This window comes from Atta cephalotes, assembly GCF_000143395.1.
Source record: "Atta cephalotes unplaced genomic scaffold scaffold00002, whole genome shotgun sequence".
Classification (NCBI taxonomy): Eukaryota; Metazoa; Arthropoda; class Insecta; order Hymenoptera; family Formicidae; genus Atta; species Atta cephalotes.
The window spans coordinates 10,582,555-10,609,785 of NW_012130066.1; the positions used below are offsets into that span (position 1 = coordinate 10,582,555).

General features: G+C 34.0%; 1 protein-coding gene across 1 annotated transcript in view; it reads right to left on the bottom strand.

Annotated features, from left to right (window-relative positions):
• The window catches only part of LOC105622025 (G protein-activated inward rectifier potassium channel 3-like), a 55,949-nt gene that overhangs the window by 4,032 nt on the left and 24,686 nt on the right, over window positions 1-27,231 (bottom strand). The window contains exons 2-3 of the mRNA XM_012203463.1: window positions 9,631-10,084; window positions 8,946-9,549 (exon numbers count right to left, since the gene is read on the bottom strand). Of these exons, the coding sequence (XP_012058853.1) occupies window positions 8,946-9,549; window positions 9,631-10,084 (1,058 nt within the window). The remainder of the gene's footprint in view (window positions 1-8,945; window positions 9,550-9,630; window positions 10,085-27,231) is intronic.

Sequence of the window (27,231 nt, forward strand, 5' to 3'; positions counted from 1 at the left end):
TATATATATATATATATATATATATATATATATATATATATATAGAAGGATATATAATCTTGGTATTTGGTGATAAAAGAGTTAAAAGAGGAATAATGTTCAGAGTTCATCTGAAGGAAATGTCGATAAAGGAGTGAAGGAGAGAAAATACACAAGACAGCACAGAAGAATACGTTGCCAAATTTTAAATCAGATTAGCTCTGCTAATACGGAGATATATGGTTGTATTTACGGAATAGGATTAGGAATAGTTACGCAATAGGAGAAGCGGAGACAAGAATTTTGGATATATTGTACATGATTTAGCAGATGTTGGTTAAGAACTGAAACGTAGACGACGTCAGCATAATCAAATAGAGAAATAACAAATAATTAAGAAGTGAGGAGTTTTTGAGAGCAGAAAAGAATGTGGCAAAGGGAATAAAGAAGACATAAACGAGCATAAGAGCATGATACTTGACGGCCATGTGACTCGAATGACTATGAAGAGAAGTCAACATGGACACCAAGAATCTTAATAGAGGAGAAGTGAGGAAGTGGAATAGAATTAAGAGAAATGACGAAGGACTGAAGACGGGACAATGTTGAGGAACCGACAATCAACAGGATGATTTAAAAAGATTTATATGCATTATTCGTGGATAAGCAATAGATTTTAAATTTGTATTCAAAGCAGAACAGCTTGCTAAAGCTCAAATGAGTGAAAGGATTTGAGAAGAATTACGTCATCTGCACATGAAGAGGACAGGAAACATTAGACAAATCAGAGAAAATATTAAAAATATTAAATAAATAAAAATATTAAAGAGTAAGCCTCCAAGAATGGAACTCTGGGGTACACCAGAGAGAAGGCACAAGTAGAAGAGAAAAGAGAAAAAGGATTATATATGAGGATTTGCTGCGTGTGATTTGTAAGGAATGAGCAAATTAGCGAGAAAGCAAGATGAGAAAGACCGCATAACTTGAGTTTGACTAAAAGTATTGTAGGTCATGATTGACGGTATCGAAAGCTTTTGTGAAGTCCAGCGCAACGATGGAAATAAGGCGACTTGTCAAAATTACGAAGCACGACGTCAGAGATGTAAAGCATTTCCGTCGCCATGCTGTGAGATCGACGAAAATCAGACTGACAAGAGGAAAGGATATTAAAATTTGAGATAAAGGACATTAGTGAGTGGGCAAGTTGTGAAAAGCAGATACACTCAAGCAGCTTTGAGAGAAAAGGGGGAAGCGAGATAGGGCGAAAAGATAAAGGAGAAGAGGAATTATTAGTTTTAGAAAGGGGAAGAACAATTGAATGTTTCCAGGAAGAGGGAAAGGTACTACGAGAAAAGGAGAAATTTGACATATAGAGAAGGAGATCAAAACATTAAGGAAGGAGCGACCGGAGAAATCCAGAGGAAGTCAGGCAAATACGCTTAAAAATATTGTACAAATCACTGGGAGATTGGAGCAAAGTTGAAGATCGAGGAAACATGAGGAGAGGAAGAAAGAAGATGAATAAAAGAATTAGAGAAATAAGAAGATAAAATAAGAAGAAGGTAAGAAAATGATTATTCAGGAGGGAAGGATTTCTAACATGCAGAGGTATAGAAGCAGAGGAGAATTGTGCGCCAAGGGCACGAAGATTTCTTCAGAATTGGAGGAGGAGGTAGAGAGGAAGGACTTTTTCTCACCACGAACAGCAATATTCGTTTCGCAAACTCTTGTAGCGCTACCAATCCGCAGAAAACTGAGATCGCCTTATCTAAGAAGGCACGTCTTTTCAGCTCAATGAGCTGACGGATTGCATCATTCAGTCACGGCATGGGGAGAGAAACGTGCCTAGTAATTGGGTCGAGTCGGTCAAAAATTGTAGTAAGAGAGGCAGTAAAATGAAAGATCATCTCATCAACATGCGACGCCGTATATAAAGAGGACCAGTCTACTTAGGCCCAGCTCATACTCGATCCTCAGGTCTGATTGCATGAATGTTACGCAAGAAAGATATACGACCAGAACATGGTCGCGGAATAGTCGGCGTCGCATGGATAGTAAGATGGTTACTCACACTGGTCGCATTGCTGACTCCGCACTCAACTACATTAATGCTCGACGAGACAAAAATAAGATCCAAGGTGATTGCCGAATTACATGTTAAGCAAATTGGAGCATCAATTGCTTAAGAGAAACGAGTAACAATTTGGCGTTATAATCAATTTAACCGAGTATGTCGATATTGAAATCGCCCAGGCACACCATCACAGTTGTACATGCCGCAAAGGATAGGCAACTCTATAAAATGCAAGTCAGAAAGTGATGCTTCGTTTTGTCGCTAACAACGCTTTAAATGTTGTTTTATTCTTATTATTTATTAAATATCGAACAAAGACAAATGATCCTCGTGCTGTAAGCGTCAAAGCGAACACAATCTATATTATATGAACCCAAACTGTTTCAGAATTGATCATGATTTAGAGAGTATATTCGTTCGGTAGTAACCCATTGCACAGATATAGAAAACAGAGAGGATACATGATGTTAACAAGTTATATCAGCGTTACACTTCCCCGGATTCAGTTCTCTCCATCCTCAAATTCGTTTCATTCCCGTCTGCTCCTCTCTCTTATCCCATTCCCCTGTCCCCGCCGTTTGCATCCGGCAGAGGTGGCTCTGCGTGCACTGCAGATCCGTCTCAATTTTCGAGTTCGAGGACAGGTGCTTCTTGCAATGTCAGATTTGCCTGCGTTTTGTGCACATTAACATTGGGTCGTTTGTAACATATGTTGCGTTGGTCAGAGACGTTATCGCCTTCCACCGTTTGGATGTTTTGGCCGTCGGGGAGACTTGATTGCAAAATTCGATCGACTCTGGATCCGTCGACATTGATAACTACGTGTTCGTTCGCTTGGACAGATCCACAGGCCGCCGTGGGAGCAGTGTCGCGCTATATATCGATGAGTCTGTCTGTCCAATTCTCCCCGATCAGCTTGGGCGTCCCGCCGGTGGGTACTCACAATTGTTGTTATGTCTCTCCATCTTGCTCGCGGTCGGGTGGCGGTCATCTACAGCTATAGTCGCAAATCACGGCTGCGAGCACCTGTTTATAAAGATTATATTTTGTGCAGATCACAAATTAAAATAAAATGTGCAATAAAAGGCTATATAAATTATTATCGGATAATGAATAACTTCCGGTGAAATATTTTTCATTTCCAAAAGATGAAGCAGTTTGCATTAAATGTGTGAAGTTTGTATTAGCAATGAGAAATTTATGGTAGAATTTTCGAGATGTGTGTGTGCAAAACATTGCTTCTTCCTCTAATTGTATTTTTTGATATTACTAACGCAAACAGTATAAGAAAATAATGAATGCTGTTTCCTTGGTTTATTTACTAATATAACTAAATAATTATTAATAATATTATATAAAATAGTATATATATTGGGAGTACAAATTAATTCGGTCCGTTTCCCTAAAGATTGCTCCAGCTGTTGTGAATAGTGACAGCTGATTTTGACGAGAGAAAGATTAAACATCTGTTAATAATATTCAATTTATATCGCTTTGAGTTTCATATAAAAATCTTGATTTTTACTGTGTTTGAAATGTCGAATTTTGTGTTAACCAAGCAGCATTTGCGGGAGCATTTTTGATTTTCTGCTTTAATTGGAAGAAAAGTACGGCTGAAGCCTATCGAATGCTTGTCGAAGTTTATAGTGACAACTGAAATCATGTAGAGAATGGTTTCGACGTTTCAAGGATAGAGATTTCAGCGTTGAAGACGAGCCTCGCTCTAAACAGGCAAAAAAATTCGAAGACAAAGAATTAGAAGCATTACTCGAAAAAGATCAGAGTCAAGAGGAGCTTGCAGAATCATTGGAGGTAACTCAACAAGCCATTTCTGTACAATTGAGAACCATGGGAATGATTAAAAAATAAGGAAATTGGATGCCTTATGAATTGAAACCAAGAGACGTTGAAAGGCGATTTTTTACTTGCGAACAGCTGATTCAAAGACAGAGAAAAGGTTTTTTGCATCGGATTGTGACTGGAAATGAGATGTGGATATTCTACGATAATCCCAAGAAGAAAAAATATTACGCTAAGCCCGGTCAATCGTTGCCATCGATCTCAACATCAACATCACGGCTGAACATGGTTCGAAGATCATGCTCTGTATCTGGTGAGACCAAAAGGGTCTTGTTTACTATGAGCTGCTGAAACCTGGCAATTCCATTACGGGCGATCGGTATCGGTTACAATTGATTCGTTTGAATCGTGCGAGAAAAACGGCCGGAATATGAGCAAAGACGTGATAAAGTATTCTTCTTCATGACTTCCTCATGTCGCTAAAATCGTAAAAAAATATTTGTAACGCTCAAATGGGATGTTTTACCGCACCCGCCATATTCTCCGGACATTGCTCCTTCTGATTATTGGTTGTTCCGAAGGATGCAGCAAGTCATCGGTTCACTTCTTTTGCAGAAATCGAAAATTGGCTCCAAAATTGGATCGCCTCCAAAGACGAGTCATTTTTTCGAGATGGAATTCGAAAATTGCCTGAGAGATGGGAAAAAGTAGTAGGCAGCGATGGACAATATTTTAATTGATCTGTTCATTTATTTTGTTTTGAAATAAATGCACAAAGAAACGGACTGAACTAATTTGTACTCCCAATAATAAAATAATAATTAATCAAATTTCAAAATGTATAAAAATTTTTTATTCTTGGTTAAAATAAATTATGGGAAAAAAATACTTTTGAAAAAATGATACATTTTTCATAACTTAGAGAGCTAGCTAAGTAATAAAAAATATTCATTAAATACATTTTTGAAGTCTATTTCTTATTTAATATTTTAACCCTTAAGCATTAAAGTATAACAACAACTTTTATTGAGGTTAGTCTCTGAGACATTGATTTTAAAAAAACTGGAATAAAAACAACAACTTTAAATGTATCTATAATTACAGCACATAACAGTATGTATAGCAAGCAGTATTAAGACTGCATACATGCTGTTATGCGTTAATTATTATCACATTCGTTGGTAATAACACAACAATATCACGTTATCATGTCACAATTTATATATGTAAGCTTTTAAGAAGAGATTCAATAATCTTATACGATAGCTGTTGCAAGTTTGCATTTTGAATCAAAACTCCCGCGTATGCGCGTTAGTGAGGAACGCCGTGTAACTATGTGAATCTACGATTGACTCATGAATAGCGCTGTGAACGCGGCGTGGCCATCTGTCGGAAGCCATTTTTCCTTTTCTTGATCGTCGTTTCTGTTTTGTTTGTGCTTATCATTCGTTGCAATGGCCGACCATGCACATGTCAACTTCAACCGCGTATAATACTGGTTTATTCGTTAATCGTCATTCTTGGAAAGTTACGACGATAATCGTCATTCGTCATTTTAGAATGTTACGACAATCTTGTGAATCATCATTTTCGGAAAGTTGCGATGATGACGTGAATAGTCATCTTGGAGAGTTGCATCGAATATCGATCGTTGCCTAAGTTTGTAGTCCGACGAGACTTATTGCATCCCTCGATTTGAGTTAATGTCGATTGGTCTTGGATTATCTATTTGATGAATTCCAATTCGAGATCTTGGTAATTTCCGAATCACCTCTGTGGCCTTTATGACACACGGAACTATACGCTTTCCTTGCAATTGCTACCGGCTTGGCCAATACGATTGTTCTGGACGGAAACATATAAGTTGCATCACTATTCTTGGAATAACGATTACATTGGATGAGTATTCTTGCATTACATTACTACCACATCCCTTGATTACATTACATTGAGATTGAGTTGGCCTGTATATCACTTTACATGATCAAGTCCGAAACTAAAAGATATAACTAAACTTGAGAAAGTTCATCATCCTTCTTTGCATACTGAAATATTGCTCGTTTGGCTTCGACTCACTCATGCTAGCGATTACTTGGTTTACATCTCAGAAACTGACTAAGATTAATAAATACATTAAATACATTAAAGTCCATTTTCTTTGTTATTATGATAACTTGATACTTGTTTAATATCAAATGCCGTGCTTGAATAAAAGAAATTCTTATTCCTTCCATTTCTTGAAAGCATTAAGAAATTTCATAAAAATCAATTATTCCTCTGAGACATTTATTTGATAATGTTTCAATTTCAGCTCTGGGTTATCTATATACTCTGTATTTTATTTCTGAAATTATATCATGTGCATTTAACCTTGATTCAAGATATTATATGTATTTTATAAGGATTAATGATAGTGATTAATGATAGTGATGTTATGCTCGTTTGCATCTTCGATCTGCGTATTTCCGGTGATCATACTACTTACTTATTTATTTGATTTGAAAATTTAAATTAATCTAATATTATTAACTTGCCGATTCATGTCTGTAAGTTTCTTTTATCAAATTAATAGTGTTCTTTATTAACAACTTTGTATTTACTGTACTTCATTTTAGTTAAGGTAACATGTAATTACTCGATATTGTATTGAATTACTGATAAGCTCGCAAATGGATGAACATTATTACTACTCTCAGATTTATATTGATTTCTTGGCCCGTGCATTCCTCAACTTTCGCTATCGAATAATGGCAAATTATAATTGTTAACTGATACATTGTAATAAGATGAGATTCATTTCTGGAATGACACCATGGATAGATTTAAGACAAGATCCTATAACTTTTTATAGTCATATCAAGGTTTTCGGATTGCACATGCTTCAGGATTAAGGTTTTTAATATTATAAGCGCTAGACTTTTCTAGAATTTTTAGTATGTCATTGTTTTAATGTAGACTGTATTTGTAACATTGAAAATGACCGGTTAGAAGGTCGAAACGTCTGTACTTTGATTAGTTAAATATAATGTTTAGTAGTTTATAACAATAGCGAAGAATATCATGCTGTGAGTCCTTTAACTGATTATTTTAATTTATTTAATTGAACATTGAATTATTTTTTATTTTTTTTATTCAAACAAAGATATTATTGCAATTCGATTGACAGCCTTAAATTATGAGACTAGAGTCTTGTCAGTTCCATAAAAATTAACATGAAAAACGCTCGTTACAATTATAGTTATATGTAGATTAAATTCATTCTTTGACAGATTATATTCAATGTGTACATAATTTGAAAAGAATGGCTAAGTATTCGAACATAATTACCAGATTCTAACAAATAATTTCTTTCATTATTATATATGATCGTTAAGAAAAGCGTAACAATTTCTTATATTACATACTTGCATCGAAAATTTGTTTATTATTTTTAATATTTGTTTTATGTTTAATTTTTTTATTTCTTTTTTATGTCTTTTGTATTTGTTAAAGTGTATTGCAAGGAGCACTGTAAGTATACTGGAAAATAATATATTCGAATTTATCACGAATCAACGATAATGTAACTTGATAACAATTCTCAATTGGTCGCTCAACTGTCACGTGATTACTTGCATATAGGCATATCCTTGTTTTTATATCATGGTATATAGCTCACTGCATGAAACCATCGAGTGCCAGAAATCTGGTTCAAGTTAAGTGTTAACATACCGGTTAACAATTAGCACAATTATTAATAATTTTTAATAGTTACAAAGTTTGAAAGTTTCCAAGTAAGGAAATTAATAACATGTAATAATGTCAGTTTTTTAAATAATTGCTGTTTTAGGTCCTTCTACCAAATATTAATAATAAATGGATTCTACAAAAGCTTTGCATATTCATATATTGTGAGTAATACAATAATATAAAATTTTAAAATGTTATAGATAACTCTGATAAAGTCTAAAAATAATTAAATTCGGTTATTATAAGGAAATACAAATTCTTTAATATTAAACTCTAGAAATAGTGTAAATGAACAATGCATTTAAAATATAAATTGCTACTGCATTATAACGTCAATTATCAATTATTGAATGTACATAAAAAAATTGTTTTAGATAGAAACAAATGCAACATTGATTGTTAAGTATGATTAATTGTAACACAGGTAGGTATTGGTCGTGTTTAGCAGACTTAACTGTTGCAGAGCGGATCTGTGAGCACTCGCTGCTATTGGTTTATTCTTCTAGATTATCCCATAGCAGCGTGTGTTCATTGAGCTGCTGAACGCGCTTATTGATTATAATGTAAATAGATAATGTAGATTGTTTTGTTATCAGTATTTCATATTGCGAGAATAGAAAATTTGATTTATATTAATATCTTGCAAAAAATCTGCTCTAGATTTCATTAATAAAATATTTGCTGTCTTATATCGCTGTTCTAATTCTTGATTTATAATATAAATAATTACAAGTAATAAATTAATGAAATTCAATAATGAATAAAAATTATTTGAAGGAGAAGGGGGGAAGAACAAATAAAAGTAATACAAGAAAACGATGCATTTTTATTAATTAATGCATTTTTAAAAATTAATGCATTATTAATGCAACAAATTAATACTGTCGAGTTTGTTATGTGCGGCTTACTTCAAGCTATCTTTATTATCTGCGATCTACGAATGATAGTCTTTTTATTTATGGATATCGTTGAAAAGATGACAGTTTGTATTTTAATTCGAATGTAATTTACTAATTAATTAATATTGTTAATAGCACATTAATTTCCACATCGTTTTCTTATATTGCTCTCATTTGTCCCCCGCCCTCCGCATATGAATAATTTTAATTGGTTATATGAACATATTTAATATTTAACTTTATAAAATTTTTCATAAAACTAATTTTGCAATATTTTATATGCAGTAATTTAATAATTACAATTGTAAGATATGTAAGATATGTAAGTTTTTAAATCAATGTTTTCAAAAAAACTAAAATAAATTGTTACTTTGGATATTAAGTTTCATATTCATTTAATAAACCAAGGATTTAGAAAATTATCTGTACAATTTATGTAAGAAATTGATCACATAATTGCGTACCAGTTCCATGACGAAGATCATCCTGCGCCTTATAAAATTCTGTAAGCTCCCTGCCAGAGCACAATGGAGTGTCAACCTGAGTGGTACTATTAAACAGTGAATAGTCTACCTCATAACCTTGTCGTTCTTTTGAGTAGCTTACAATGGGATCGAAACGATGGCCCCATAGAATCTCTTGTGGAAGATAGCTAGACCTTGCTTGAGTAGTTTGTCCAGTAGATTCGATAGTACCTTCTAAGATTAGAACAATTTCGAAACGTTCAGTTAACATATCTTCGGCGGACATATTGAAGAAGGGCGAAGATTCGTTGATCCGATGAATGATAGTAGCTGGCCAAATAAAAAATAGATCGCCATTTTCACCATCAGTACCTACCACCAGTTCATGCTGGTGTTGAAACAGAATTTCACCCTCTTTGGTTATTTTATTGCGAATCATTTGTGCGCGTATACTCGCGCCAATTATGTGACTTTTCCTCATATCACCCACTCGAAACATGAGGCAAAGTTCACCATCTCGTTGACAAATCACAGCATTTCGCGAAAATAACAAAGTCTGGGTACGTTGTTTTGGCCTGGTCATTTTAGCGAATACGATGCCCACCTGCAATTAATTCTTTAATTAAATTTAACTTTTTATGATTCGACGTTTTATATGTAAGAGTTTAACATTCTTCAAACATACCATGAAAGCTTGGATCATGACTCCAGCTATACTCTGAAGGCACATAATAAATATAGCTTCAGGACATTCTTCGGTAGTAGAGCGGCTGCCATATCCAATAGTATGCTGAGTTTCGATACTAAAGAGGAAACAACTAGTGAAGCTGAAAATATTGTAAATGCATGGTGTCCAGTTGTTTTCTACTTGAAAAGGCGGCAAATGATGCTCTTCGAAGTCACCGTGAGTGAAAGCTATTAGCCACCAAATCACTGCAAAACCCAGCCAAGATAAAAGAAAGCTTAAGGTAAAACATAGCAGAGTCCAACGCCACTGTGTATCCACTAAAGTTGTGAAGATGTCTTGAAGAAAACGCAATGATCGTCGAGAGATGCGTGATTGTAACACATTGCAATCGCCATTTTTCAGGACGGCGCGACGACGCAACTTCCGCATCGGTCCAGCCCGGTATCGGCTCCTAAAATATAGATATATGTTTTTCATTAAAATACATTAAAGTAAATTATTTTCTAACGATTTACGGAATTTGTTTTAATATTAAATGATGTTTTAATATTAAATTTTTTTCGATAATTTAATTTACTTATTTGATAAAATAAAGCTCTCAGACATTAACATTGTCGATTTAATGTTGATTTGATGTTGATATGAATTGTACACTACTCAAAAAATAAGGAATACTTTTAAAACGCTCCAAATTGCACAATTTTGTAGATCACTGAAATTTGGTGAAAACGAAAAAATTGTTATAAATTACATACATTCAACAGTCTGTAGCTCCATAAAAATTTTTTTCTAAAGAAATTTATATATTTTGTAGACAAAACTATTGTTTTTTGTAAAAAGTATTAAACTTTTTGAGAAAAAATTTTTTTATCGAGCTACAGCCTATTGAATGTACGTAATTTTGAAGAACATAATAATTCGATTTTATTAGAGATACAGATTTGTAAACATAAAAATTGTTTGAAAATTGACTAAAAGCATGTTAAAGTACAATATAAGTTTTAAGCTTTACAATATTTATTTATTTTTTCAGAGTTGCCAAAGGGCAGATTATCATCATGTTGTGATTCATTGTTAACGTCAATGTTTCGTGGATCTTGCCTTTACTTCATCTGGATGAGAAGCGCACTCCTCGTCTCGATAAAGTGAACGGTAAGGTTCACGAAATGTTGGCATCCGCGATGGATCATAATAATGCGATAATTGGCCCTTTTGAAGAAAATACCCATAAGCTTAAAAAATAATTCTTGACGTTTAAAAATTCTTTTGTTATTTAGTGATGATCCCTGCGCGCGCGATAAATAAGGAAATTATAAATTTAATTATAAATTTAATAATATTTTCCACTGAAGAATAATCGAATTCTATCTCCCCCGCCTTTTTGAATCCCTTATTTCTCCCGACAATGCTATCGGAATTTGATTAACCCAAAGGCAAGAATACGTTATAGACTATAGATTAAATATAACCAATAGATGTTTAAGATAGTACTTGTATAAAATGATTTTTTTACGAATGTGTTATAATTTTAAATACAAGTAATGATATTTTCTCCGACTGCCCAATGGGAAGAAAATATTTTTTAATCGTTTTTTAAACGTTTATTTTTCATTAATTTTACATTTGACGATTCATTTTCAGAATAATATTTATTTAATGTTTATTAAATGTTTTTTAAACGTTTATTCGTAATGAATTTTACGTTTTATGATTCATTTTCAAAATAAGACTTTTTTAACGTTTATTTAATGTTTATTAAATGTTCGTTATACCTTAATTTTTTGTTTGAAATAATGATTCAATAGAATATTTTTAAATGTATTTAACGTTTATTATGTGTTAGTTTTATATTAAATTTTCGTTTGAAATAATGTTTCGAAGGAAACATTTTTTTAAACGTTTGACGTTTAATATAAAGATTAAAAAAATTTTATTGAGAGTAAATAAGTTTCCACCGTTTTTTATCAAAAATTAAACATTTATTGTGAAAGAACGGTACATAATGTTTTATTCAAAGTAATGGCCATCGCTAGCCTACTTTTTCCCATCTTTCTGATAGCATGTGGATACCGCGTCGGAAGAACGCTTCATCTTTTGAGGCTATCCAATCATGGATACAATTTTTGGTATCTTCATATGATGTGAAGTGGTGCTCAGGCCATGCGTCATCAATCGGAACAAGTGATAGTCGGAAGGAATAATGTCTGGAGAATACGGCGGGTGAAGTAGAACTTCACATTTGAGTGTTTCTATGTAGATTTTAACCGGCGCTACAAAATGTGGTCGAGCATTATCATGCAAGAGAATAATTTTGTCTGCCTGGAGTAATAGTGAGCGCGTTTTTCCTTGAGTGCTCGGCTCAATCTCATCAATTGTGTTCGGTAGAGAAGAACTCCAGTAATGGTCTCGTTCGGTTTGAGCAACTCATAATACACGACACCAAACTGATCCCACCAAATACACAACATGAGTTTTTTTTCCATGAATATTCGGCTTGGCTGTCGATGTTGAAGCATGGCTAGGTGATCCCCATGATTTCTTTTTCTTTGGGTTATCGTAGTGGATTCATTTTTCATCACCAGTGACTATACGATGCAAAAAACCCTTTCGTTTATGCCTGACAAGTAGCATTTCATATGTGAAAAATCGGCGTTCAACGTTTCTCGATTTCAGTTCATATGGAATCCAATTCCCTTGTTTTTGAATCATTCCCAATGATTTCAAACGATATGAAATTGTTTGAGTCACTCCTAATGTAAGTGCAAGTTCTTTTTGCGTTTGGCACAAATTTTCATCCAATAATGCTTCCAATTTCGCGTCTTCATACACTTTCGGCTACGTTCTTTGTCTTCGAATGTCAAATTCACCGTTCTTAAACTTTTGAAACCACTCATGACAACTTTTCTCACTTAAGGCAGCATCACCATATGCTTCTACAAGCAATCTATGAGCTGCAGATTTTTTCAAATTAAAGAAGTAAATCAAAAGTTCCCGCAAATGACGCTTATTCGGCTCAAAACTCGACATTTTCATACAAAAAAAAATATATGATGCTGATACAAAATCGCTAATATTTTAAGGTTATGGTGTTGCCGGATATCCAATCTTATGATATGTCGTTTTACATCAAACAATTTTAACTATAGTTTATTAGTGACGCCGTCTTTTTTCTAAATTAATAAAAAAGTTAACTTAGTATAATTGTGTTAAGTGCCATGGATAATAAAAATGTCCATCGACATTTTTAAGTCCATCGACAATTATAAGTGGTATAACGGATAAGGTATGAGATTCAACCCTGAGATCCCAAGTTCAAAACTTGCTAAAAGTAAGCTAAAAAGATAAAAATATAATTAAAAATTACTATTAATTAATAAAATTGGTTGTCTAAGGTTAAATATACTATTAAGGTTAAATATACTATTAAGGTTAAAATATACTATTTTTAACATTAAAATACGTTATTTACACGTTTGAATAAACATTTTTTTCAATGAAAAAAAGGAGATTTTTCTTGTTACTTCAAACGTTACTTTTATCATTATAAAATTTTTATCAAATCTTAAAAAAGCGTTTTTTTTAAACATTAAAAAAACATTTCCATGAAATATTAAAAAAAATGTTTTTTTAGTATTAAATAAATGTTTTTTTTTAATGAAAAAAGAGGACTTTTCTCATTATTTTAAACATTAAAAAAAATGTTTTTTTTAACGTTTTTAAAAATGTTTAAAAAAAACGTTTTTTCAAACATTTTTTTCTCCGTTGAGAGAATTCTCCGAGTTTGCGCTAATCTGGCTGAATTAATGATGTTTTGTGCTCTCCTATTGGTACAGCGTGTAATACATCCAATAGCAAAATTTTCCAACCCAGATGCAAACTCGATCGAATCAAAAACATCATAAATTGAAATGCTCTCTATGTTTGTGTACAATTAGACATAAAACATAGACTACCTAGTTTCTGAGATAACTGCAATTAAAATGTGCAGTTGTTTTAACATGATGTATATACGCAATTCAAATTAGGCTTCATATGGCTCAAGGCAATAGGAATAGGGAATAACGAGCTGTCCACTCAGAGCTCTGGGATAATATCGAATATATTATATTTGATAATTTGGAATTTATATTTTTTTATTCTTATTATCTGTGCTTATTATATTTTCAGCTTTAAGATTTTTAATTATAGCATCCATATACCATCTTAGGACCATTATAAAAAATGATAGAGGAAATGGATATTGCAAAAAAAGATCATAATTTTTGATTGTTTAATTAGGAAAATAGAGCTGCAAAAAGAACGCAATTTTTCAATTTTGTTTGACATATGGAGGCGAAGGGAGTGGTGAAAAATAGAGGGCTAGTGAGCATTTGACAGCACCGATATTAGTTTGCGTATCTGTATTCATTTTGTTTTCACGTGTGCGTGCGGCCTTAGATAGGCACAATCGAAAGTTTTCTCTCTGATGGGAATGAGGTATCGCCACCAAATACCGCGATGTGACTTAAACTTTCAGATGATATTGTCGCGCAAGTACTACCTTAAGAACTAAAATATTCATATTACACTAAAATACTCATATACTCATGGACGAAATACTTCTAACAACAAAATTTTGATCCGATTTAGAATACACACACACGCACGCGCGCACGCATGCACGCAAGCACGCAGAGTGTCCCAAATAATCACTAAATATTTCATGCGAATGTAGAGCGGACTAAACTGAGTCAAAAAGTCCTCTATGATTTCATTTTTTTCCAATAGTTAACGAGATATTAATTAATTTTTAAGGCCTATTAGTGCTAAGTGTATGCCTACCTCTGAGACGGGGATGGTCTGGCAAGCTCCCCGCGCCGTAAGCTTTAAAGCGTCAAAACTTGAGCAGCGCGCTTGCCAGGCATAAGAGGATATAGAGGTCAACGTGATGCTGCAAACATTTTGAAGCGTTTTTTAATTGATCAGTTTGTAAAATTCTTTCTTCTAATTAGTCAAAGCATTTGTAGCGAGACTTTGATCACAGGTATTATGAGGTAGACGGAGTGTTCATACGAGAGAAGCTGAAGATAACATTGAAGGACAGCTCCTTAGTTTCTCCTTTTCCAATGAGCGGTGGGGACGAATCAGCTTAAGCATAAGACTACAACTCTCGGCCATTGACTCTCAAATGTTTATCTTCATTGCTCTTGACCACTCCCCAGCTTGCTGCGGCGACCAATCAATTTATTACTAGAAAAGAAGAGGATTATAGATCTGCGACTATTTCTCTTTCTTTCTATCAAGTCTTTAGCTTCTTTCGAAAGAATGCCATCTTATAAGTCTATTGTCAGACCATCACTTCCCGCGTCCCAGGTGCCAAGTGATCGGTAGACGTACACTTGGCAATAGTATGCCGGGCAGACGTGTGTATTCGGCTATCTTTAAAGATTAATATCTCGTTAATTATTGGGAAAATTGTAAAATGCTACAGGACTTTTCGACTTAGTTTAATCTGCTTTAGCTGCGTATGAATTTGGTGGTTATTCTAGAATACCTTGTATACATATTGTGACGGACAGAAGACGTTACGTATACAAGTACAAAATGTGATACTTTATTGGAAGCCGGGAAAGCACGGACACAAAAGACGAGACGAATAGAATTTAAAAAGGAATATATTTAGTGAACAAAATTACAAATTGAAGTGACGCACGCCACGAAAAAAGATGGCTGGGATGAATGATGTGTGTGCGAAATCAGTGTTGCCAACAGAAGGACTTAAAAAAATACAATGCATAGATGTTGTTAGTAATGTATAAGAACTAAGGTAATACAGATCAAAGCTTGGTTTGTCGCTAGATAATAGCGCGAAAGTATAAATTTTTATCTCGTAACACCCCCATTACTTGAGTGTTTTCGTGACGTCAGTCAAGCTTGAGACGGAGCATTAAACATTTCAAAACAGGGATTTTGTTAGTGAATCGGCATATTGTTCATTAGATCTTACATATTTGGTGTTTATTTCGTTGTTCTGAATTTTCTCGCATATAAATAATATGAATAATATATCAATGTATTTCGACTTATGAAATTCATTTCTTGATAATTTTATAACGCTTTGGTTGTCTACGTATAGAACGGTAGGCCTTGCGCATTGTCGTCTGAGGTCTGAGAGCAATTTTCTGATCCAGATCGCTTTAATGAATTCCGCTTCAGTTGTATTTAGGTTTACGGACGCTTGTCTTTTAGATAACCATGTGACGCATTTTTCGCTTAATATGAAAATGTTGACCGTCGCGTACAATTGCCTACATAGTCCGTGTCGGAAAAACCAATTAATTCACTATTGCCTTTGTTCGAAAACAAAATGCATGATCTTTAGTACCTTTAATGTATTGGAAGATGCATTTCACGGCGTCCCAGTGTGTATCGCTATGATTGTCGAGATATCGACTTACAATGCTGATCGCGAATGCGATATCAGGCCTGGAATCATAGAAAAAATGGGAGTGATCCGAATGCCTCGCGATATAGAATATTGTGGTTTTTTGGTACCGATCGGTTTTTCTATGCACGCATGCGGATCGATTGGAGTGTTATGGAGTTCACTTCAGACATATTAAATTTTTATAATATTTTATCAATATGTTTCGTTGATGTAGAAATATGCCAATCGTCGAGGCGTTGCATTTCTATCCCGACAAACAATTTTGGATTACTGACTGTGATTTTGAAATTGCTTTTAAGCAGGGAAGTCAGTTTATGCAATGTTTCGGTGTGTCGCGCGAACATAATGCCGTCGTCGACATAGAGTGCTAAATATACTTTGTCATTGTAATTTGTTATGTACACGCACTTATCTGAAGCACATTGCGAGAAACCGATGCTAGTGAATTGAATTTCTCGTTCCAACAGCGACCTGATTGTTTCAAGTCATATATAGCTTTATTTAATTTTAGAATTGAATTTTTATCTTTTACATTCAAACCGTCTGGGATCTGCATGTAAGTAACTTCATTAAGATTGGAATTCAGATAAAGTGTTTACATCGAATTGGATTGATTTTAAATTTTCTTTCGCTGCGATTGCTAGTAGGATGCGCACTGACTATGACGGGAAAGAAGATTTCACCATAATCTATGCTAGCCTGCTATGAAAAGCCTTGAGCTCACAAGCGAGCCTTATAGCGTACCGGATTTTCACTTGACGAATCTTTGACTTTGAAAACCCATTTATGACTGATTGGTTTACGATCTTTAGGTAGTGACCTCTCACGTTTGATTGATTTCATAAGCTTTGAGCTCTTTTTTTATTGCATTTTTCCATAAGCGGAATCTTTGCAACTTCTTTATATGTGGCCGGTGGATTATGACACGATGTAGGCTGCATAGGCCATGTAGTGTTCGGGGAAATATAAATTTTTACGATAAGTGATCTCACTCCGAACACATCTATTCGCTGCTTTGCTTCGGAGATTGAGGATCTGGATTATGAAAATTTTAGTCTGATGATAAATTTATTGCGTCGACGAAGTTATCAGAATTTGAATCGATTGAATCATTTATTGTTGTTTCACGAGCGTTCGGATCAGCGTCGGATTTTCTGCGTTGTTATCAATAGAGATCTAGGTTTCCTTTTGTTTTATTTTTATCGATTTCGTTCTCGTTGAAGATAACGTTTCTTGAAATTACAATACGTTTTTTTTGTTTGCGTATCTAGTAATCTATAGTTTCCGGAATCCTTTTCATAACCAACAAAAAGTTTGTGATTTAGGATCTTATTTTTTACGTAAAGCTTCTGGAATGTGCGCGTAAACATTACAATCGAACGTTCTAATGTGTGACAGGTCTGGTTTCCTCCTTAGATAGATTTCGATCGATGTTTTACCACTAGGATACGCGGATCCTGTTGAATATATAAACTGCCGTGTTAACGACTTCGCCCCAGAGATTTTTGGGTAGGTTTCGCGCTAAGAGCATAGAGTGTGCGCTTTCCAAGACCATGTGCATTTCGTGTTCCGCGCATCCGTTTTGTTCCGGCGTGTGAGGCGTGGATATATAATAAGTAGCTTTATGCCCCTTCTTTTAATAGATTGTAAACAAACGTTTGAGTTAGTGAATTTCGTGTCATTATCAGTTCTTAGAACTTTTATATTTCTACTGAATTGATCGATTGTTAAGTTAAGGAATTCTTTTAGATAATCGAATACGTCATTTTTATGCTTTTGGAAATATTTTAAATCCTGTTTTAAATCCCAAAGATTCATCTTTGAGGAGTAAGAAAAATCTTGCTCCACCGATTAATGGCGTTTGCATTGGACCGCACACATCGGCGTGAATGATTTCGCCGAGAGCGACATCACTTTTGTGCGTATTTAAGAACGGTAGTCTCACTTGTTTACTCAATGGGCAGTCCTCGCAGAAAAAGTCTTTCTTGTCCGACAAGTTTATTCCTGTAATCGAGTCTTTTGTTATCATTTTTATAAGATAGTTACAGTTTGTGTGATCGGGACGCTTATGCCATGTTTAAAAAAAAAAAAGTTTAAAAGTGTTGAAGATGTAAAGTTTTCGACGTTTTCAACTTTGGTTTAATTAGTAAACGTATTAAATTATTTTCTTGCCTAATGCTATGTGCAATAATTTGTTTATTTTTAGAGAGTATATTCGGATGGTTGTCGTTTAAGATAATTGAGAAACCGTTCGATATACATATAGTCGAAAAAAGGTTTTTTTCTCTACGCGGAACAAACATTGTTGATTTCGCATCGAGTCATTGATTATCTATGAATCGAAAAATGAGTATCTTCCGTTTTTAAACTAATGTTGTCACAGAGACAAACGTGTTCATTATTGCACAGTATGAATTCAGTGTACCATTCTTTTCCAAATGTATTTTTCATCAAGTTTGAGAAAAGTTGTCAAATTTGAATCGGTTGTGTGAAAAGAATTTTCGGTGCTCGAGTCATTCGCTTGACAGGCAATAAACGCGGTGAAATTAATCGAATTATCATATTTAAATCCGCTCATTTTATCGTTATCTTTGTCTCTTATCTTTAATGCCTTTCTTTTAGCGAAGCAATATTTGGCAAGGTGATCGATTTTGCTGCAGAAACTACAATTTTCTTTTTGCGCGGTTCCTCACCGTTGCGTCGATGGTGGCGGCCCCGTTTACCTTCCTGGAGAGCGTAATCGTAGCACTGCTTATTTCATCTATTTACGTCATCCGAGCTTCTTTTCGAAGCCTTTCTCGTAGGAGGAGTGTCTGTTCCACTAGTCTGACGCTGTCCCAGGCTGAAATGAACGCGTTGTACTTGGAAGGCAGGGTCCCAAGTATTTTCGCCATCATGAAACTATTTCGTCGATATCTTTTAGCTGGTTAGCCATATTTTCAATTTTGGCGATGTGTTGTGTGTTACAGAATCGCCGATTGCCATTCGATATTCATGGAATTTTGTCGTGATAATTTGTTAATCGCACTTTTTTGTTCGTGAATGGCGGAAAGTTTTGCCCATATTTCAGTTGTAATGAGCAAATAATGAGCAAGTAATAAGATATTCCAGGGAATATTCCATAAACGACGATAAGATGAGCATGGCTTTTGCATTTCTTTTGTCCAACTCTTTTGAGGATCACCAGCTGCTTCTGGTTTGACTTCCTTAAACGATATTTAAAAGATCGTGTGCCATGAAGATTGCTCTCATTTGAAATTTCCAAAGTTCTGTCCATCTTCGTGATGTTCCTGATCTGTAGATTCGGAGGTGATCACTGGCGTTTTTTGTGTAGATAGAAAAGGCCAGTGGCGCGAGCAAAGACGGGCGAATTGGCTCACGATGACAAAGACGAAAAAAGTCACTTTCAGTCGTGCGATTACGTTACACGTATATTAGGCCCATGATCTGTTGGGAGCCAGGAAACACAAAAGACTTGAGACAAATAGAATTTAAAAAGTAATATATTTAGTGAACAAAAATAACGTACAAATTGAAAACGCACGCCACGAAAAAAGATGGCTAGGACGAATGGTATGTGTGAAATCAGTGTTGTCAACAGAAGGGCTTAAAAAAATACAATGTATAGAACTGTCGTTAGTAATGTATAAGTACTAGGGTAATACAGATCAAAGCTTGGTAATTTTGTCGCTAGCTAATAGCGCGAAAGTATAAATTTTTATCTCGTAACATTTTATGTTAAAAGAAACAACTTTTTGCAAGATTGCGTCTGACAAGTAATGTTTGCAAGAGAGCATATTGAAGTTAACGAGTAAGTGCTCTAATCTATGTGGCGCTTAGGGTCAGCGCGCATCGTTCACTTAATCCTTGACTGGTATTTATAAACAATATTTTTAGATATTAATACGGCTTTGTGTTTACAACTGCTTAAGTCTATATTTAAGACGTTTTAAAGAATCAACTATGAATATTAGATCTTGATTTTCTTCCGTATTGCTTAAAAAATGAAAAAGTAACAGAATAAATATTGCTTTCATTATTTATGTAATAATATATAAATGAATAAAAAATTATCTAATTTCGTAGATTTATCTGAAAGTAAAGACAAATGATAAATAATAATATGCTTGATGAACTTTGAACGTTTTATTCTTTTAAATGTTGCACAATTGAGATAGTTAAATAGTAGCGAAAAGTGCCGACATATCACTTCAAAAGTTCTGACATATCACTTTATTTTAGACTATATTTCTTCTTTCTCTCTAAGAAGATAAAAATAAAATTTTAAATACATAAATATAAATTAAAAAGTCTTCTATCAAATAATATAAGCAATTTTTATAATATTGTTTGTAACTTTGCAATAATTAATTTTCGTAAGATAAGCAAAAATGAGCGTCTGACAAAATGGGCTTCAAAACTGACACAGTAGAGAGCAATGCACCACATATTCTATTCTTTTTTTTTTATAGAAATTAGCTGTATAAAACACCCTAGTACAAGTGAATATAAGATTTTCCAGAATCTTTTTACTTCGATATAAAACATTTTTTGTTGAACAATATGCGTATTTACTTTATGTTATTCTGTAAATGCAAGATGCAAATCTGTGTAACGCGATAGTTTTTAAAGGGTTTTCCAATATACGTACTATTGCCTTCAGCTCCGATAGAGTTATTTGACATATAATAAAGCATTACAAAGATTAGCTCATGATTTGTTTTACAGACAGATGTGTCGATTTATGCTGCACTCCAATTTTATATTTAAAACCGTATTATGAAAAAAGAAAACAATATAAATAAAACTGATTTAGGACACAAGTATTTAAAACGACGTAATATTATTAATAGTATAGTCATTATTATTTGAATTACGCAATTTGCAAAAGAAAATAAGAATTTTATTTTCGCATTCATAGAATTTGTTTTTAGTTATTTTGTATAGAAACAAGTTACAAATATATGACTTATGCGTTTACACTTTTTTAATTAACTAAAGAAATATCATGTTTAATGTTATTAGTATTAATAAAGTACAATAGTTTCTGAGAAATAAGGAGGTATCGCTTTAGGAGATCTATGTCAGTTTCGGCGACTTCCTCCATCACTGAACTTAAATAATTCATCAAAATGTCGCTTACACACTATCATATAACATAAGAAGTTTCTACTTGAATAAGTTTTAATTTTTTGACTCTAATTACATTTTGCTTCTGAAAATTAATTTGACTCACTGTTTTAATTACTGGATTAATATTCTTGCTATGCCTTTTTGTTTGAGAATGTGTGCTTATTATTTTATCGAATGATACAATACCCAGCAAGTGAAAATAGATTGAAATGAATTGAAATGGATTCAGATTTTCAGAAATATTGATTCATGAATGTGAAAATGAATGCTTTTCTCTTGAATGCATTTTTATTCATTTACAGAAATTGCATGGAGTTTATCTTTATGCCTTTCAATCTAAAAATAATATTAGCTTTTTCTGTGCACACACACAATTGTGAATACTACTCAATTAAAAATTTTGAATAGAAAATACAGTTTTTCATTCAATTAAATCTAATTGAATCCAATTAAATAAAAAAAGGTATTCGCTAAAATACGCATTCGGACAGAAAAAAATTTCAATTTTTTTTAATTTTCATTTTAATCGTCTTGTTTATTGGATGTCTTCAATTATTTTTATCCTTAATATGAATAAATTGCAACTGATACAATAAAAATAAATGCTAACTAAGAAAAATTACGGCATAAAATACACGAAGAAACACAGCTATCATATTAGCGTAACTATAATTTTAGAATTTGTATCTAACCGAATTATACGAATTTATCAAAGTTTGCGTTTAATTTTCTATGTTGCATACACTGAAGATGACCTGACAATAAAGTTGAAATGTCTGTTTAAAAATTTAAATATATTAAAATTTGGCTCGTAACCATTATTGTTATTAATGTATAAATAATACTTTACTAATTAAATACCTATATAACACTTAAATGTTTCAAAATTGATTTATTCTGAAATAGTGATTAAAAATAAAATAAAATATTCGAGTTACGATATTTTAAAAGCTAATTCTCTCTTTATTTTTTACAAGAAAAATTACTGCTGTCCTGTAAAAACTATTTATCAGACGCAATTTTGCAAAAGGAAAAATTTTTTTTAGTTATAGTATTCTTTTAGATAAAGTATAACGTTTTGTACTTCGTGGGTGCGAATTTTGAAACACCCTTATACAGGTATTTTTAATTTGACAATCAAATATTAGGAAATCACGGAATTTTAGAGAAAAATGTTTCAGACAAAAGTGATTGGATTTCGAGGAAATCATAATGTGGTGACCTTGAAGTGCCCGTATACGATGTTTATTAAGGTCATTTAAAGGTCAACTTTAATTTTTAAATGAAATGTGATATTTTTTATTGCATAATCGGAAAGAGCGTTTAATTTTATGTAAAAAAGATATTAGAACACTTTTGGACTAAACTCTTTATTTAAAGAGATATTATATAAAAAGAAAGAAAAGATATTATTGTACATGAAATTTCAATTTAATAGGTGCTCAACATTAACATCGCGACATAATCTTATTCTCTGAAGAAAATTTGTTTCTAATGACCATAACAAGTAGGTATAGCAGACCAGTTCTAATCCACTATGTGTTAGTGCGTATACGTATACGATGCGTATGTGTGTGTGAGAGAGTCAGGGAAGGGTATATGCCTCACAGACGTTGAGAAGGGGGAAGCGCGTCACTGAGATCCATGATAGAGGGGGAAACGTTTTCCTTCTCTCTCTCATTAGTTGCGTTCTCTCTTTAATATATTGTCCTCTCTCTCCCACTCATTGTAGTTCTCTCTCTTGCAGTCCCCCCCATTGCAGTCTCTTTTCTTTTTTTTTGTACACGATTTTATTAAATAGATATATGTTTTTTACGATTTTTTAATAATATGACTCGGCAATAATTTTAATTTAGTAACTGATAATATACAATATGTAGTAATACACGCACGCGCGCGCGCGCACGCACGCACGCACGCACACACACACACACACACACACACACACACACACACACACACACACACACACACACACACACACACACACACAAAATGGCCAAGCGTTCCTAATCGAATCATTATTAAAACTTTTATTGAGTAACTATCGAGCATCTATTAAACTATATACATACTATTGAACAACTATCATTATTGATAGATTCTTAATTACAGGAGAAAAAAATTAAAATGCATTTAAAAAAAATTTCATATTTTATTTTTTAAACTTGATATATTTTTTTCTGGCGTTGCGACTCTCTACCAGTTGTATATTTTAAATACATTCTGTAACGCACAATTCTTAACATTTTCATTGCACAGTATTCGTAACATCTAGATTATGTAAAGAATCTATATCTTTGTAATCAGCATCCAGATCTCAATTGTCGACTCGCCGCTATTGAATATACCAGCCAACTATTCGCGTTTTTCACATATACAAGTCCTTTAACGTATACAAGAGTCTTATTATAATTATTCTCTTTCGCACCAATTATAATCATTGTAATCAGACGTTTCGCCATGCTGTACGGAATCGTCTCGTCTTCCCATTACAATTCATAGTGATAAGCACTCAGTCAGGAAGCGCAATATTTTTCTGATTTTCAAGAAGTTTCATGGCATGGGAAATGTAATGAGAGAATGACTCCTTTTCTCAACACCGCCACTTCCTTCACGACAAATTTCTTTCCAACGATAAATCCTTGCAGATCCACAAATGTTGGTAGTCATAGTGAACGAGTTTTTGAGACTGTGCTTGATCAAAGGATCTTGGATTTTATCTCGTATATTAGAAAGAAGGGGAGGGTATTTTTTGGTGATAATTTACATAATCTTGCGTACTACATTGGGCTATACTCGATCACGTGGTCGTGTATGGTAAGGCAATAGGTGGTTGTATTCGCGGATACATTCTCTTTGAATTCAAATTCTAATCGTACATCCATGATGCCACTCTTGACGGATTCGTTTTGTCGCGAGCAGTCAATGATTACTAAAGTAAAACCTTTCAAAAAGGAGTTTAATTGGAATGGTGATTCATTTCTTTCACATTGGTGAAATGGTGGTCATTTTACATTGGTTAATTTGCAGATGTCGAAGTAAGTTTTACGTGCTGTCATGATATTTTTTTATAGTCTGTAGACCAAAGATAACGTATCATGATTTTTCCAGCTGAATCTTCGCAGTTTTGATGGCCCAGGAATGCTTCATTGTTTCGACAATAGGAAGTACTCATATAGTTCCCAGGAATGGAAATTCATACTTAGATATTGTCCGCTCTCTAAAGTACGCAGCATGGATAGTTTATTAACTTCGTTCAATGCAACGTGAGGCACTCACCATTGTACTTTGAATAATTCAACGTCGGATCTATCGCTGAATCTCTCACAATGCAATTGTTGTCGTTGCGCGTTCGTATCAAAATCAGTTCATGACAAGCGTTAATTACCACATGTTTGTAATCTCCGTAAAAACTCAACAACATGAACAGTATACAAAAATTAAAGTATCAATCATTTGTCATTAGGCTTTTCGCGATATCACTAGAGTAAATCCATAAATCCAGCACTATGCAAATTATATGCGATTTCATTAGAAAACCATTGCATAACTTTCTTCATAAGATTAGTTATTCCAATGTTTCTGCTGCGATCAATGTCTACCGTTAAATTCATATCGAATTTCATGAACGCCATACAATTACATCAAAGATTTGGCTGCTTTTGTACATTTTTTTCCTTTGAAGTCATCTATCTTTGACGTAGAGAATGCTTTCACATGGTAACGTATATAAATCCTGCTGTTGTATGAGTATCATATCTCGTCACTATGTCCAAATGTGTTGATGTACGGATTATACGTGTGAAATTCGAACTTGATGCGATCGTCAAAGATTGGTTCGCCTCCAATATTCAAGACATCAACCATTTCAGATATTTCAGATATTACAACAAAGCCCAATGATTGTAAAAATTTAACAGTGTTCGACGCAGTGAGTTTCTTTCTACTGGACGCTTGAATATTTTTGATCGCTGTCGTCCCTCTCGGCAAAAATTATGTCCCCTGTCTGTTTTGCATGAAATGCTTGCTCGTTCAGAACAAGCATCTCACATTATTGTTGTCATATCTCTTTATTACTGTTGCATCCCTACAGGCAATCTAACGGTGATTTCTTTTCCGCGAAAATCGAGCAATCATCCGTCTTAATTCACAACGCGAATTGTTAGATCCGTAATGCTCCATACGATGATCGAAGGTAAATGATCTGTGTCGGTCTTTCCGATATGATATCCTGGTGACACACTTGATGAAAATTCATGTATTCATGTGCACGGATGTATTGTTGCTATGCGCCTATGGTCACGTTGCATTCAATGCGAATGATATTTACGTTGATGATATTTATCGATACGTCTGATTTGTGCCACTGTTGCGGCTTCAGCACGCGATTCGATGAAAATCTCAACACAGCGGATCCAATATTGTAAAGTTTAGTGAAATTTACTCGATAAGCGCACTTGATTTCACTTTCCATTGTATAATTATTGGCACGAATAGTCAATGAGTACTGTTCATCCTCTTTGCGAAGCGTTTTCTCTCTCGCAATTTAGGATAAAATTGTAAAATTGCGTCTTAGATATTGTTTATGTCACATATTTCATACGATTCTTCAGGAATTCACAATTTCTTTTTCGTCAAAATAAAACTTATTATTTGATGCATTTACATTAGATATCGTATGATAGGTTTCAAAGTCCGTCAGCCCGAACTCGCCATCGTTCAAATCTATGGCCAGAAAGTAGCAGGACGCGAGGACGCTCTTACTAGTGAGCGTAAATGTCAGTGACATGTTTGAATGAATACTGAGTTGAAAGAGTGCAATGTCAATTCTTAAATTGATCGTCAACCGTCTGTAAAAATTGTAGAGTTGTCCACAATTACTTTGATCATAACGTTGATAAGGCGTGCGATTATACTTGATTTGCATTACAAATATCGCACCAATTCTTTCGGTGATCTTGAAGATTGCCGAAACTATCAAAGTAAACAGATTCACGATCTCTCCGCTTCGCGTACATCATTCAATGATTACCTGGTCCATCAGCATTATCCAATGTACGATATTACTCTCGTTTCGATACACTCCCTCTATTGATAAGGTAGTACGCATAAAAATATCTCTAAAATATGGAATATGCATACGTTTTGCTAGTTGTTGCAGTTGAACGTTGATAGTTACACCCTTCGGCATTTTTAGCAACTGTTTAACATTTTTAATCTTTTTTATTTTTTCCATTGTGATTCCTCCACGCTTGTACGGAGCGAGGTAAACTCCATGACCTTTCATGACGCGGTTATGACGTTTCAGTTCTTCCAATTGACTTTGCGTGGCTTTATTATCGTCTATAGCTTTTGCGACTCCTGCCGCGCCGCTGACCAACGAATCGAAGACTTTCAACAGCGGTACAATAGATAAGATATCAGATGTTTTGCCACCGATAATATTCGTTTTTTCATCGGCTTTTTCTTCTTTGTTTTCAAACCCATATCAATTTTCGTTTTGGCTTTCATAACTATTCAAACAGCTGTGGCAGCAGCTCTTTCGCTAAGAGTCGAATCTTTCGCAGTAATCTGTTTCCGCACCTCCTCAGCGAATATTTTATCAGCTACGGGTCGTTTTGTGAGATCTTTGCTCCGCGAATAAGCTATATCGTATTCGCGATACGCCAACGGATTAATGCATCGATTGTCTCTAGCCAATCGCTTTTCTAAATGCGTACCTGGACCACAAAATTGATATCCGAGGATATGCAACTCGATCGGAAGTGCGTTTATCATGTGATTTAAAAAAACTGCAGCCTTTTGTTGTTGTTGTTGATATTTGCTACAATTTCTTATAAACGGCGCTGGATCATCAATATGTGATGGCAGAGCAAATTATAATCAAGCAACAACGTTGCTGAACCTCTGAATCAGCTTTTATGTGCTCGGGTAATCTGTTCCATAGTTGATCTATGTAATTCTTAAACTCTTGTAGCCAAAGAATTGGAATATATATCGAAAATAATTTTCGATATATATTCCAACTCTTTGGC